At 39.1% G+C, this 15,752-nt stretch overlaps 1 protein-coding gene across 6 annotated transcripts in view; it reads left to right on the forward strand.

Annotated features, from left to right (window-relative positions):
* Positions 1-15,752, forward strand: part of TBC1D1 (TBC1 domain family member 1) — a 90,542-nt gene that overhangs the window by 23,900 nt on the left and 50,890 nt on the right. Inside the window, exon 1 of one of the 6 annotated variants that reach the window (XM_083630145.1) lies at positions 4,555-4,854. The exons of 4 other annotated variants lie outside the window; for them this stretch is intronic. In XM_083630145.1, coding sequence (XP_083486271.1) covers positions 4,825-4,854 — 30 coding nt within the window. In that variant the 5' untranslated portion in view covers positions 4,555-4,824. Of the gene's footprint in view, positions 1-4,554; positions 4,855-15,752 lie in introns of those variants that run through there. One more of the 6 variants, XM_083630144.1, reaches the window with a different exon arrangement.

The raw sequence follows: 15,752 nt of genomic DNA on the forward strand, positions 1-15,752 counted from the left end.
CAACGTTGTGGTGGTTGTTGTAGTGACTGACCACTGAGTTCCCCTGGGAACTGTCTCCATGGCAGCTGCTTTAAAAGGAAGTTCTGGTAGAGACTTGGAAGGTGAATGTGTACAAGGCAAAGTTTTCTATCCCAAGAATTCATCTAGCTACCCTGTTCAGTCTATCTCCATAACAGATTATAAAATGCTGTTTTCAAGAGCTTTAAAAACATTATACAGTGCATATGGCACAGTTTTGCTTTTTGCTTTTTTTATTTTTTATAATATATTATTGAGTTTTCCATTCATTTAAAATGACTATACAGTACCTTTGGAAATAGCATTGCTTAATCTATTCACAAGCTGCAATAAACATTAAAACACAAAGTTCTGTTTTAAGTATGTCTGTACTGCTAAACTTTCTTTGGAGGAGAGGAGGTGGAACAAATGGACAAACATTAAGGGGAGGTAAATAAAAATAAATTATTGAATACCTGAATACATTCCAGCTAGCTCCACACAAATAAACCTTTTTGAACTTGCAGACTTAATTTTTACTATGCAACTGGGAGACAGAAATGTTATAACATGGTCAGGAGTCCCCAGTCTTATGGCCAGAAGCCAATCTTTGCTGCTAATTGTTCATTGTCCAGTGTACACTTACCATTTATAGGGATATTCCAGAATAGCGTCGGGTGCTTTTTAAGCCTTTTCTTTTATTGCAAAACAACAACAACAACTTTTGTGAAAGATCCTCAATGGATCCTCAATATTTTCATCTATCTGGAATATGTACAAGCAGGACTTTTTTTCAGCAGAGCTCACAGGAGCTCAGCTCCAGCACCTCTCAAGTGTGCACCATTGCCATTCTAAGAGAACAAGGGAGAAGTTTGTGGTGAGCGAACTTTTTCTAGAAAAATAGCACTGTGTACAAGCACAGTGTTCTGGTTTATTTGTGGTTTGGGGTTGATGGGCATGCCTTGGGAGACATCTGTTTTGTGCTACTTCTCTCTGACCTTTGCAAGCTGTCAGTTTGTGACATCGACAGATGGAGATGATGTTGAGTCAAAGCTCTGCCCATGACAACATTCATTAGCTGCAGACAAAATTTCATCACAACATCCAAGTTCGCCATAGCTCAGGCTGACGTACCTTCGAATCTCCTATACTGTATTACCACAAGGTTAGAATTACAAAATGCTAGGCATTTAAAAAATAATAATTAAAATTCCATGAAACAGCTGTAGCTTTACGCATGCTCATAACGATGATGTTTACTGCTGGAGGATCATGAGGGTATGTATGGAGTGTGACTAGAGCCACAGAACTTTTCTCAACTTGGACACAACCCACCGTTAGTGCAGAAAGGAAAACCCTGCACTCACTCTCTAATAACAGCAGCTTGTGACCAATGGTGCAGACAGTCAGCTCCACATTCACTCTTTAAAACGTTGGGTCAAGCAGCACAATAAGAGGTAAGAGCAGAAAGGCCTTGCTTTTCTAACGCTGTGTAAATAACATAATTCATAAAGCACCTGAGATTTGCTAAGTGCTGTACACAGATTACAGTCACTGCCCATATGCTTACATTTAAAAGACAGGAAACAGAATGAAAAAAGAATGGAAAGGAAAGTTATATAGTTCTTATAAAGAGCAGCTTGGAAGGAAGCAGCTGGTCTCTCACCCAAGCCTATGGGGTGGCTCCTGCTGACCCATCTTTCCCTCTGATGTGAAATGGCTGTGTTGTTATTATTATTCTTAAAACTATTAATTAAATCTGTTAGTCGCTTTATCTTACACAGGGTAATCCAAAGTGATTTACAACCAAATAGACAGATGATAAACCTCACATCGATACATTAAAACCAAGAGAAAAGAGAAATATGTTAAAAACATCCCACCCAATTCTAAAAGGTCACAAATAGTTAAAGGCCAAAGGCCAGGTTTTGCCTGGTGTTTAAAGATATATAATGATGGTACCAGACAAGCCTCCCTGGACAGGGCATTCCACAAATGGGAAGCCATTACAGTCTGTTCTTGTGTTGCTACCCTCTGGATCTTTCGTGAAGGAGGCACACAAAGAAGGGCCTCAGATCATGAGCACAGGTTCAGGTTGGTTTGTATGGGGAGAGGCGACACTTGAGAAGAGACGTTTAGGACAGCTCATCTCTTGTCCAAGCCGATAGACTGGGCTTTGCTATGCTATTCCTCCTATAGTAGCCATGTGATAATACTGGCATTACAGTGAATAATTTTGAAAGTAAACTAATCTGATGTATATCAGCGTTTCTCACATTTATTCTAGAACCAGAAGCCTGCAACCAAGAAATTTATTCAATATATGATGTAGACTCATCCCAACATTCATTGGCAGCTGGTAACATTTTAAATTTATAGGCCTTGCTGTTTTTCATCACAGCACTTATTTAGGAATGTTTGCAGAGTGCCATTACACATGCGCAGAGTGCAAACCCAACACCATCAATTATTCTCTTTTTTTTATAAAATATTTATTGAGGTTTTACAAAGACATAGGTTTACAAAATAAAAAGGTCATATCAAAAAAAAGATACAAAAAAGAGAACATAGAAAAATACATAAAAAGAAAAAAGAAGAATAAAAATACAAATTACAAATACAAAAGACAAATAACTAAGAAAAAATTAAAAACAAATCAGTTCTTTGTGACTTTAAACTCATTAACTTATTTCCTTGGCCTCCTCACACCTCCCCTTTTTGTATTCCCATTTAAATAATCAAATCAGCAAATCCTTACCCTCTTTCATTTATCTTGACTCTGTATCTTAATGTATTATAATCTATATTTTCATCCATTATCAATTCATTTTTGCATATTCTTATTAACTTTGTTGCTAATGCCACTTATCTTCAATCCAAACATCATTTTAACATTCATTAATTTTACAATATTTCTGAAGATAGTCTTTAAATTTCTTCCAGTCTTCCTCCACCGACTCTTCTCCCTGGTCTCGGATTCTGCCAGTCATTTCCGCCAATTCCATATAGTCCATCACCTTCATCTGCCACTCTTCCAGGGTGGGTAGCTCTTGTGTCTTCCAATACTTTGCAATAAGTATTCTTGCTGCTGTTGTTGCGTACATAAAGAAAGTTCTATCCTTCTTTGGCACCAATTGGCCGACTATGCCCAGGAGAAAGGCCTCTGGTTTCTTCAGGAAGGTATATTTAAATACCTTTTTCATTTCATTATAGATCATCTCCCAGAAAGCCTTAATCTTTGGGCACGTCCACCAAAGGTGAAAGAATGTACCTTCATTTTCTTTACATTTCCAACATTTATTATCGGGCAAATGATAGATTTTTGCGAGCTTGACTGGTGTCATGTACCACCTATATATCATTTTCATAATATTCTCTCTTAAGGCATTACATGCCGTAAATTTCATACCGGTGGTCCACAACTGTTCCCAGTCAGCAGACATAATGTTATGACCAATATCTTGTGCCCATTTAATCATTGCAGATTTAACCGTTTCATCCTGCGTAGTCCATTTTAACAGCAAGTTATACATTCTTGAAAATATCTTAGTTTTGGGATCTAACAGTTCAGTTTCCAATTTTGATTTTTCCACCTGGAAGCCAATTTTTTTGTCCAAATTATAGGCCAACACCATCAATTATTCTCTGCCCATCTATGGACAGGGAAAGAGCTTCTGTGTAAGAGGAGGGTCCAAGTATAATTTTCAGACAAGATTGACTCATACCTCTTATTTAGAAATTAAGCCATACTGTATGAAATCTATTCATCTACATGTCTATTGCCAAAAAGCTAAACACACAAAACATTTTAAAATGTGAGGAAAGCTTGCTTCTAGTTGCACACGGTCCCTCCCACCCGCACCGCCCCCAAAAGCAATTTAACATTCAAAAAGCAATTCAACATTGGTTTTTTCAGAGGGGGAAGAAAACGGCACTTACGGTACATTACTTCACTATTACCAAAATTCATTATATTTTGCAAAATATGTTTAAAAATAAAGTACAGGACAAGCGTCCAATATATATTTCATGTTAATACTGCAAAAATCACTATTCCACTGTTGCTCCAATATTGATGTACTAGTGGAGGCTGCAGTCCCATCATGTCTACTCAGAAGTAAGTGGGGCTAGGACTGCTGCAGAAAGACAAGAAACGAATTCACTGAATTTGGGGGTTTTGCGTTTATTTTCAATTAGCAGTGACATTATTTATTTGTAAGTTGGAATGTTTCTAGAAAGTCCTATTAATGGCTGTGTTGTTGGGAGACTGTGCGTGTTGTTTTAAGTAAGTTCTATGAATGCTCTCTTTTATTCAGAACTCCTTAAAAGTTGCCAGCATATGTTCATAACTGCCCTCCTTGGCATGTTATTGCAGTTCTCTCTTAAATAAAAAAAAAAACCTGCCCCGTTTCACAACTTCCTGAGTGATCTACAGAGCAGGACTTTGTTGGTACTTTCTTTAACTGCCTCTCCCTGGGAGTAGGTGGAGTCGTCTTTTGAAAGCAGCCTATAGAAAACCTCACTCCTGCGCGTAACCCACCCAGCCTTTTCCTTCCTTGCAATGAATCTCTGCGATAGACTGTGGAATTGTGTGCGAGAGACCAGTGACCTCATAGTTGCTTGCAGAGCTTGGAAGGAGCGTGGTTTTCTGCAGCATGGAGCGAATAGTCTGAAAGAAGTGCTTTCTTGTTTCTCAGTAAATGAGCTTACTGCTCGAGGCAGATGCGGGAGAGGGCGGTTTTATGAGAGCGCAAACGCTGAAAAAGGAGAGGAGAAAGTGGCTGGAATTGCAACTTTCCGCACACTGCTGCATCTCCCCTTGTTAGGATGTCACCATTGTTCAACTGGGTGGCGAAGGTAGGAGGAGTTTTAAACTTCATTCATCTCATTTCTTTCTATTTGGATATGCAGATCAATGGCTATGTTTTGATGGTGGGGTGCTGCAAGAGAAAAATGCAGCTGGAGAGCAAACGTTTAGGAAAGTTAAGTGTATAAGTGGCTTTTAAAAATGTGCAAAATCTGTGTGAAAACGCCTAACAGTACAACCGTAATGTATGTTTACTTGGAAGAAAGTGCCACAGTGTTCTGTGTGAATTATTCTCCAATATTTGTGTTTAGGATTGCAGTAGAAGCTAGAATTCTTGTGTTACAGCGAATTTGTAGGAGTTGGTGTATGAACATTTTAGTATTTATACGTAAAAGAAGACAATTTGCATCAGTTTAAATCTGGCCATTCTTGTTGTTCTGAATAAACATAGTTCACCTAGTCTACTCCAGAAATTGAAAGAGTCTTTTGGGATAGCTTCGGACTACGCTTGGAGATGGACAGCCCATAAACAATAGTGGCAGAGGTTGTTTTAGTTATTTGTCCTGGAGTGTTGATAGCAGCTTCCACTCTAACTCAGCTTTCTTCCAAGTGTGGATGCTGAGCAGCTCAAAGGGTTAAATGTGATAAGTGGGTTTTTTTGTGCGTCTGAGGAGTTAATAAACTGATGGCTGGTTCTAGTTTGTGATTCAAAATGGGGATGTGAGACAACTCAAAAAACACATCCTAGAAGTGAATTGAAAAATGAGGACATAAATCTTGGACATAAGTTTTTTGACATTTATCTCATTTTCTTATGAGTACACATTTTACTATGGAATATCATACCTTCAATTTCTTCCTCAATAGTGTGTTTAGTAACTTATTTCATGTGTGCTAATATCTTTGAACACCTCAAGAAAATGAAGTTAGTGAAAATCGATGCATTCCTCTTCTTTTATTGTCCAAAAAGGCATAATCCTCTCTGTTAAATGACTAAAACAGCTGCTTATTTTTATCACCTTTGTACCTCACCACTGGGTCTTGTATAAAGGGTGTGTTCTGTATACTCAAGTAAGCAGTAGCTTATTCTTTTTCCTGTTCTTTATTCTGTGCTCAAATTTCCTGTCCTGACTGGAATTGAAAATTCTGAGCCTTGCTAGTGCCCACAGGAATTTCCATGTTTCTAACTGGAGAGTGAAGTATCTAACCACTTGGATTCTTACTTTCTGTCACATGGATTTGTGAATGAAATACCTATCCACTTACTGTTGTCTTGGATTCTTACTGTTGTCAATAGGTTACCTTCGGTTGTCCTGAAGGGAACCAGCAAGTTTCTAAACATAATCTCAAGATTGTTCCTCTTGCCATATATATATATATATATATATATATATATATATATATATATACATACACTTAAGTGACATTTTGAAGTAACAAAGTAGGATAACTATTTTTTCTTGATCTGTTCTTGGCATCTGCCTGTCTCTGAAGTCAATGGGGGAGTGTGCCTTATCTTAGTCACATGAACAAATTAAGCATATTGGAGTTTAGAGTAGGAGTATTGACAAAATGGGAGAAAGTAAAGATATACAATACTATGTTGGCCACAATACGTTGTACAGTTAACTGATTGTTGCTGGACTACAAATCCCTTGCCATGCTGACTGTGGCTGATGGTATTTGGAGTCCAATAATGTCTACAGCTCCTGCCAACTTAGCAGTTCGAAAGCACATCAAAGTGCAAGTAGATAAATCAGTACCTCTCTGGCGGGGAGGTAAACGGCGTTTCCGTGTGCTGCTCTGGTTCGCCAGAAGCGGCTTAGTCATGCTGGCCGCATGACCCGGAAGCTGTACATCGGCTCCCTCAGCCAGTAAAGCAAGATGAGCGCCGCAACCCCAGAGTCGGTCACAACTGGACCTAATGGTCAGGGGTCCCTTTACCTTTATCTAGTGTCTAGAGAGCCACATGTTAGCCACCCCGCTTTATAGCTTTTGTTATATCCCCTTCCTGCTGCCACCGCCCATTATTTCTCTATACCAGGTTTCCCCAACCTGATGCGCTTCGGATGTCTTGGATGACAACTCTCATCATCCCTGTCCATTGGCCCTGCTGGCTGCAGCTGATGGAGCCCACCAGCAGCTGGAGGGACCAAAACTACTCTACTCTAGGCTGTTGTTCTGTTTTACAGATGAGGAACAGAGAATTTGCTAATGCCATGAGTCATTACCCGATCAGAAGAGAGTCCTTGTACACTCAGGAGTGACCTAGTTCTAACCTTTTACAGCACAGTAGCCTTTACAGAAAATTTAAGTGTTCAAAAATACATGTCAAAGCCTTTCCCTTAATTCTGTTCTAAATTGATAACTTTAAATAGTTATTATGCTGTGCTTTTCATTAACCTTTCCCGTCTCTTTTTGACTATAGCATTAACCATTCTAAATCTATTCATTAAGAAAATTATTTGAACATTTGGAATTCGCAGGTGAAAATATTAGCCCCTTCTACACCAGCTCTATTTTGGGTCATCCCTTTCCCTTTGTTGACAAATATTTCAAATTTAAAGAGTGGAAAGCATGTGGCTTTACTGAGACTCAAAAGACGTTTTTCATCAAGACACTCTGGCAAACTGTCTGCAAAAGGCCAAAGGCCTGGCATTTTTCCAGATGTTCAGTAAATAAGGGGGAAAGGCTTAGGTCTCAAAATAAATAAATATATGATGCACTCAGTCAGCAAAAGAGGGCCCCACAATTTGCAGCATTGTTCTTGAAAATATCACAGGTGTGAGTGTTGGAAGCAGACTGTGGTATTACAGTTCCAAAAGGGGCAATGGAACTCATGGACTGCCAAACATTTCCAGGCAATATTGGTCCAGATTAAACAAGTTACCTTGGATTAACAACTCCTTAACACCAAACTAGGGGTCACGGGTGGCGCTGTGGGTTAAACCACAGAGCCTAGGACTTGCCGATCAGAAGGTCGGCGGTTCGAATCCCTGCAACGGGGTGATCTCCCGTTGCTTGGTCGCTGCTCCTGCCCACCTAGCAGTTTGCAAGTAGATAAATAGGTACCATTCCAGCGGGAAGGTAAACGGCGTTTCCGTGCGCTGCTCTGGTTCTCCAGAAGCGGCTTAGTCATGTTGGCCATATGACCCGGAAGCTGTATGCCAGCTCTCTTGGCCAATAAAGCGAGATGAGCGCCGCAACCCCAGAGTCGGTCACGACTGGACCTAATGGTCAGGGGTCCCTTTACCTTTTTTAACACCAAACTGGGAGAGGGTGCAGGGACACAATCTGGCTTGCTGATGGTGGTAATGCTAAGACATGGCAAGGCACTGGAAGAGGATTTTTAGGACTGTATCAGACCTGGGCAATTAATAGATCACATTAGAATGCTCTTTGGTACAGCAAGGTTGGAGGTAGCTAAGGATGTTAAGGAGCTCACGGATAGAAAGGTTGTGGAACATTGTCAGTAGAAGAACTCATACATAATAGCAGAGAAGTAAAAATATGGTACCCATTTATAGTTTAATGGCATTAAAGATTCATAATCTGGAACATTTTCACAAAGTGTGCTGCTCTGTATCCCATTTTTAGGACCAGAATACAAAAGTCTTATAGGGAGTTTTTCTCTCCTAAATTATGTGCAACAAACATGTAGATTGTCATGTGTGGCAGCTGCATGTACAGGTGTTTCACTGCATATATCCATAGTAGCAGTTGATTTTCTGGAATGCATTAATACATCTATGCAGTTTAAAAATAAATAAATAGAGCCCATGAAAGGCTCTGCATGTGTGTGTAAGAGAAAGAGAGAGGAGAGAATGAATTTCAGTCCTCTGTATTGATGAGCCAGAGGGGCTGCACACTTTATGTAGCAGTCACATTTGCCTTAAGTGCACTGGTTTTACAGCAGTGTTGCCTGCAGCAAACATTAAGTGTGTGAAGGCAAATCATACCACTGCTTCCTCAAACCCCACATTATCTTTTATACCATACTCAGATTGTACTTTATCCCCTCTGCGACAGGGCTCTTCTGCCTTTGACAGTAAAACTGTTTGCCTCTGTTCATCTCCCAATCTGTTATCAGCTACTGCAGCCTGTTTTTTACTAGTCAGCAACAGTGCTAAGCAGAGAGGTACAAGACTTCTTTCACACATGATCAAGCTAAAATTGAAAACAAACAGGTAGAGAAGCCATGCAATGGTTATGGCTACAGCAGGTTATGCTTAGCTGTCCTACTTACTTTAAAAAAAAACAACACACATATTTTTCATAAACTTGCTTTGCAAAATATGTATAAGTTGTGTTAGTAGTTCAACCTGAGAAGGAGAAAAACCCCTGTAATTGGTCTGTATCTTCTCTGTGTGCAGCTGACCATCATTATCCTCCCTTGAAATGCTTGTTTGGCAAACGTGTTCTTTATCTTCCAAAGGATTTGATGTTTGTTAAAGAGAGACTCCTCCACCATTAATAACTTGCATACAGGAGCCAACAAAATGGCAAGATCTTGCCTCTGGATAGCAAAATATCACTTTCATGCATACTGTTGGGACTGTTTTAATTCCCATAGTAACTGCTGAAGAGGCTAATTAACATAGAGAAAAGAAATGTATAACAATCTCCATAGTATTTGCAGGATCTGAATATAGTAAAGTATCATAGAAGAGCAAAAGATCCCTAGGCAGTTACTGTTTATGGAGCCAAACTGACCTTTGAGAGACACTGGATAAACAGTGCTTTAATTATCATTTTACAGCACTAATGTGAGAGTTACTGAGCCATTTCCTGTGTAACCTGCAGCATAAAAGCTCAGAGACTATGACCTCAGTCATAGGGAGCAGAGAATAGATACTTCATCTTGCTCCTCTTCACTCCTAGCAGCCACAGCCTGCAAGGATCCTTCTCTTTTCCTTAGCCAGCTTTTCATACTGTCACTGGTATCATGGCTGTCCTATATTGAACCTTTGTCAATGCAGTAGTGGACATGGGGCCCTGCGCTGTCCTGGATTTTAGGCAAGTCAATCGAAAAGTTGCTTTGGGGTTTTCAACAACAGCTACGCTCAACAACGTTTGGGGTGTCATTGTCTTTAATTTTTGAAATATGGCAACCCTATCTAATGAATAAATCTACAGGGAAAACTGGCCTTTGAAGAACTGTTAAGACTACAACTTCCATTATCTCTGACCATTGCTGTCTGGGATTGATGGGAGTTGAAGTCCAACACCATCTGAATGGAAAAAGGTTCCTCATCCTTGGTTTATCCTGTTTGTATGAACACTAGGTTTTGAATTTGTAAAGACTTGCTAGTACTTGACCAGTTATAGAAACACAATGGTCTGTGCAGCTCATTCTGGCTCGAGATCAGCTTGTTCATTTGGGAATCAATATCGACGCAACAGTAGCTCCTTTGAGGAATTCACTCTTCGTTTAAATGATTTAAACGAGACATTGAAAATAGGAACATGAATTATTGAAATGGTCACTCGTAAAAGCTCCCTAATTAGAATTTTAAAGGAAAGGAGCGATCAGGATGATAAAAGAGGGGTTGTAGGAAAGAGCCATAGCTTCAGGTCACCCTCAAACACAATAATTTAAAATTTAACAAATGACTACTCAGGCTCAATCCTATGCACGTTTTGGATTGGATAAGTCTCAGTGAACTTGGTGTTTGCGTCTTAATCGTCATGTATAGGACTGCAGCCAGAAGGTTTTTAGCATTTGTTTTGCTCAAATTAGTCCATTTCCATTTTAATGTAACCTGAGCTAGGCCCAGCTATTGTGGCTACTCCTCTAAACCCTCTGCAGACCAAGGGGATTGTTTGGGTAGAAAGAAGAACATATCAAAATCTGTGCTGGATGTCATAATCTGAATCCTGTACACATCAACTGCCAGAGGCTGATATGGATGGAGTTAAAATAGGATGGCTTTATCTTTTGTCTGCCCCAGGTTAAAATGGGCATTCAGAAACTCTTATTTTCAAATGCCCTATGATAAGCAGCATATGCCTTTTACATTTAAGAAGCAGTTTATATACTGCTGGCTACTAGTCATTCAGTCAGGGAGAACTAGCACCCAATATAGAACCACACTGCATGTGCAATAGCATCTTCATTTCTGCCATGTTCCAGTGCTATTTTCCATGTAGAAATAAATGCTGTTAACACCTGTTCTGCCCCCCCCCCCATTAACAGCTTGGAAACTACATTTACTGGATTGTTATTTGTACAATATAGTAGTTCAGTCTGCTAGACTTCCTGCTGTTAGAGAAAGATGGTGATCTGTACATTTCCAAAACATGACTGTAGCCTATGTAAAACAGTACAAGCTTCCTGTGTGTGAGGTCAGGTGTTTAATCTTGGCATCTGCACTTAGTTTTGAGTTTAAAGGGCTTTTAGAAACCTCTGCCTGACATCCTAAAGTCTTGCTACTAGTCAAAGCCGATAGATAATACAGGCCTTATGGGGTGCCCCCGGAGTCCACAGGCCTGACTCATAACAAGACAGCCTCTTGTATACTTAGCTGTGGCTTAACAATGAAAGAGGGAGACTTTTATTTTCTTTCATTATTATTATTATTATTATTATTATTATTATTATTATTATTAATTGAATTTATATACCACCCTATACCCGAAGGTCTCAGGGCGGTTCTTTTTCTCGTGAGAGAAGCCAACTTTATTGATTCCTTGTGAAACCATTCTTTAAAAGGACACCTGCTGTCATATCTTTAGAATGGGGCAGGTGCATCCTCTAAACTAGCACTAGGGCTGTTTCCTGTTCTAATTATAGGACTACAAACCAGGGATTTTTTTTTCCAGCCAGAACTCCCCGGAACTCTGTTTCGGCACCTCTCAGGTGGGTGCTCTTGCCATTGCAAGAGAACAAGGGAGGTGTTCATGGTGAGTTACAGCACCTCTTTTTCTAGAAAAACAACACTGCTAGAACCTATAGAAAAAGTAGCATGGTATGGCTTGCAGGATATATTTTTTAAAAGGGTTCCAGTAAATAGCAAAGGAAGGCTACAGTGTATTCCCTATGTCCCTTAAAGAGCTTTACTGCTTCTTCTTACTTGACTAATCCAAACATACTACAAACTGGTAGCTGGTACCATCTGTTGATTGAGCAACAGAGAGTCTTAAGGCCTATGAAGAATACTTGTCTCAGTTCCGAGAATGATTTGGGTTAGTGTTGAGTTAGAACTACACCAGTTTCCCCAATCTTTAACCATCCTACTTCCTCAAATGACGATAAACCCTAAAGGACTCCAGCGTCACACTGATTTCCTAACTTTACTTTGCCATTTACCAAAAGCAACTTTGCTATTTAATAGGAACATAAAAAACAGCCTTATACCGAATCAGGCTGCAGGCTTATCTAGCTCACTGGCAGCAGTTCTTCAGGTGGGCTCTTTCCAGTTCAAAATTCCAGGGAACGAACCCAAGGCCTTCTACATGTAAATTATGTCTACCACTAAACAATGGCACTTTTGCAAAGGAAAGGTTCAGTGTGCATTTGCATGTAGCTTCCCCAATAGTTGTGCAGTTAGAGAATGCACATGCCCTATTCCAAATGCATACATCCCTTTCTTAGTGACTTCACCAAAATGACATGGGCTTATCTCACCCCACATAATTCTTAACAATCTCCCAGACCATAACACCTTTTTACATAACCAAGAGGTTTGTCCTTCATTATACACAGATAATATAGCATAGCTCTAACATAGCAGGCAGTTGTAGAATACAGGTTAAAGGTGATCCACAGCGACAATCAATAGTTCCTGAGTTAGAAATGAAAGCCCGCTCTATTCTTACAAGAAAGGTTAACTGAAAAATTAGCCCCAGGGTAAAAAAGGTAGGAAAGTAAGATAATAAGTCAAGGGAGACTCAGATCATTCCCACTGCAGTATAGAACAGAAGGCAGGGCAGGTTCCTGCTTGTCCTGTCCAGAGCATGCACATCCTGTATCTGGAACTGACAATATCCAGCAGCTAGTGTACTGCTGGATCTGGGACTTTGAACGGTGAGCAACCTGGTCTTCTAGAAATTGAAAGAACTCTCACTAATGTAGGCACAGATCTAAAAGTATTATATTTGATGCATGACAACTTAATGCAGTATATTCCTAATGCGCTCCTAAATGCACACTGAATATTAAATGGTTGATTCCTGAAAATGGAAAATAAGGTTAGGAACCTAATGTCCTAGCTGTTGCTGATAATGTGTTTTTGAGAGCTAGTGAAAAGGAAAAGAGGTAGCAGAAAATTTGTGTACAAATACTAGGAGATGCTTGAAAGAGTTTTCTTGAAAAATCATTTTTTCCCTCTTTTAGTAATGAACTGCATAATAAAATGCTTGTCCACAATCAGTGCTGTTTGTCCAGTACTGTGTTAATGTAAAGGATCTTGATATTGGGTATACCCATCATTCTGTACTTAATCCATTCTTGGCACAGGTTCTGCGCATACCAGATCTGAAGCTCGTCTGGTTCAGTGCCCTCCTATAGTTATCAGCCAATTCCCATCCTGAATGGATTGTTTAAAACGTTGCTTCTCAAAGCAGTGTGAAGAACTAATCAGTATTTGACTCAGAAGGTGGCCTCTTTTGTGGTAAAAGCTTCCAATCTCAGGAAAAGATATCTGTAATTCATTTCAGATTATGCTTTCAACTCTACAATTCTATGATCCTGTGGTAGAGTTTCTGATTTTTTTGAGAGACGAACATTCTGACACGTCTCACCCATTTTTACATTTTTAGTTTTGTTTAGCAAAGATCTAATAAAAAGTTTCTCATCTTGTTGTACAAACAAACAAACATACTCTCTCTCTCTGTATAATATATATATATATATATATATATATATATATATATATATATATACACACACACATATACATATCTATATATACACACACATATATATACACACATACACTTTTATGTAGAGTTTTAAGCATATTTTATTTTGTTCTCTTTTGATGTGGTCTACAGACTAACTTAATACATTATATTCTATTTAAAGAAATATTTCTGCTTCCATAATATAGTCTTCCTCCTGACATTGAGGGGCAGGATCCTTTTCTTAACACTGCAAACAAACTCTGGATTTTCCATCACCTTCCCTCGTGCTATATTAACTGAAGAGAATGCAAACATCAGCAGCCCACCCACAGTGGGTTTTCTGTTGCTTCTTCTTTGCTTTTTGAAACTCAATATAAAGCCCTGTGTGGACAAGCCCAAAGTTTCCTATGCGCTGGGAGCTGCACAATGATGTTGTTTTAACATTGAAGGAGCACCCAAACATTAATTCTGTGTTTACCTGGCTTTCTAAGGATATGTTAGTGCAGTTGCAGGTCAGACAAACGAGGAAGATGAAGGTGCAGCCAGTATTGAACAGAATCAAATATTACTTTACCCATTCTAGCCTCTAAGTGTAGGAAGGCTTTTTCTCCCCTGTTAAGTGTGACTTGGTCCCCTGCAGCCCTCATTTTTGGTTAATGTTGTGTGGGGATGCATCTGTTTGATTGCTGCGTAACAGCCCACAGGTTATGGCTAGAATCCTGACAGAATATCAGTGCCTTGATCAGATAGTTCTTTGTATCAAACTTGGATGCATATCTCCTAATACAATGTTCATAGAGTACCATTGGACTGCCAGATAGTAAGCAGTAGGGAATAGAGCCAAGGCTGTTGCTGGAGCGTACTACTGTCTTTGTGCCTAGAAGACAGAAAGAGGCTTGGATTTCTAACTCAGGAGCTATTGCTTGCCACTGTGGGTCACCTTTAGCCTGTAATCTACCTATAAATTGCCTGCTTGTTACCTACAGCAAGTAATTTTGTTAGAGCTATGGTATATTTTCCATGTATAACAAAGGACAAACCTCTTGGTTATGTAAAAAGGTGCTATGGTCTAGGGACCTAGATAAGCCTGTAGTTTGATTCACTATAAGGCAGCTTTTGATGTTGAAATCATTATTTACAGTCCTAAATTAGTGATTGTGGGTCCTAACTACAACATGTATGAAATGGGAAGTTGTGTATTTAGAATTACCTGAACCCACAGTTATTTGCAAAAGAAAGTTTATAAAAATAGCAGTAGTATTTCATCTCCTAATTTTTATTGGAGGACGACAGGGTCTTTCTCAAAGGAAAAAAGCATTATAACATAAAACATGAGCATTCTAACTTCGCATATTGGTCACAGGCAAAATATTAATACTCAGTAGTACTCAAAGGTTTTGCCTGAACCAAATAAATGCTAGATACTTACAGCATTGTACTGCTAATACTAAATATGGGTAAAGTCCTTATTCATACCAGCCTTAGAACAATGACATTTTTTCAGTGCCTTTATTATTTAAATAGAGCCATCAAAATTGCATGTCATTTTACAAAGTGCAAGAGGGCAAGTTCTTCTCTTACTCAACTGCTTTTTTTAAACAACTACTTAATATTAGTTCAGAGTGCAACCAAACTGTATGTTGACTGAGTCATGCACCATGCTCAGAGAATGAAGTAATTCTTCCTGTCTCATTTTCAGACCATTCTTGTTTCCTTATTGTAATCCTCTGACTAATTCTATTGAAATATGTCTGTTATCTATAAAAAGACCTTCTGAAGTCTTTGTCAAATCCAGAGGCAAATATTTTCTATTACAGTTAAGGATGAAATTTGCACCTGCATTAAAAAAAACACACACACAAATGAATGCGCGTACAAAGAGAAAAGAGTTTTCCAGAAGGGATTTTGTTTGATGCTTTCTGGGACATTATTTCTCTAGTTATGTAGAGCAGAAGTCTTACCTTTTACTCCTGCACTGCTTGTTTCACCATTCACTCTGAGCAACTACATCTCTGTTCTGAAAAGCTGCCTTCTGTGGAAAGGAGAGTATAATCTGAAAAAAATATGTATTTTACAGGCTAATACCATCAAGCTTCGAATCAAG

Source organism: Podarcis filfolensis (genome assembly GCF_964270895.1).
Source record: "Podarcis filfolensis genome assembly, chromosome: 9".
NCBI lineage: Eukaryota > Metazoa > Chordata > Lepidosauria > Squamata > Lacertidae > Podarcis > Podarcis filfolensis.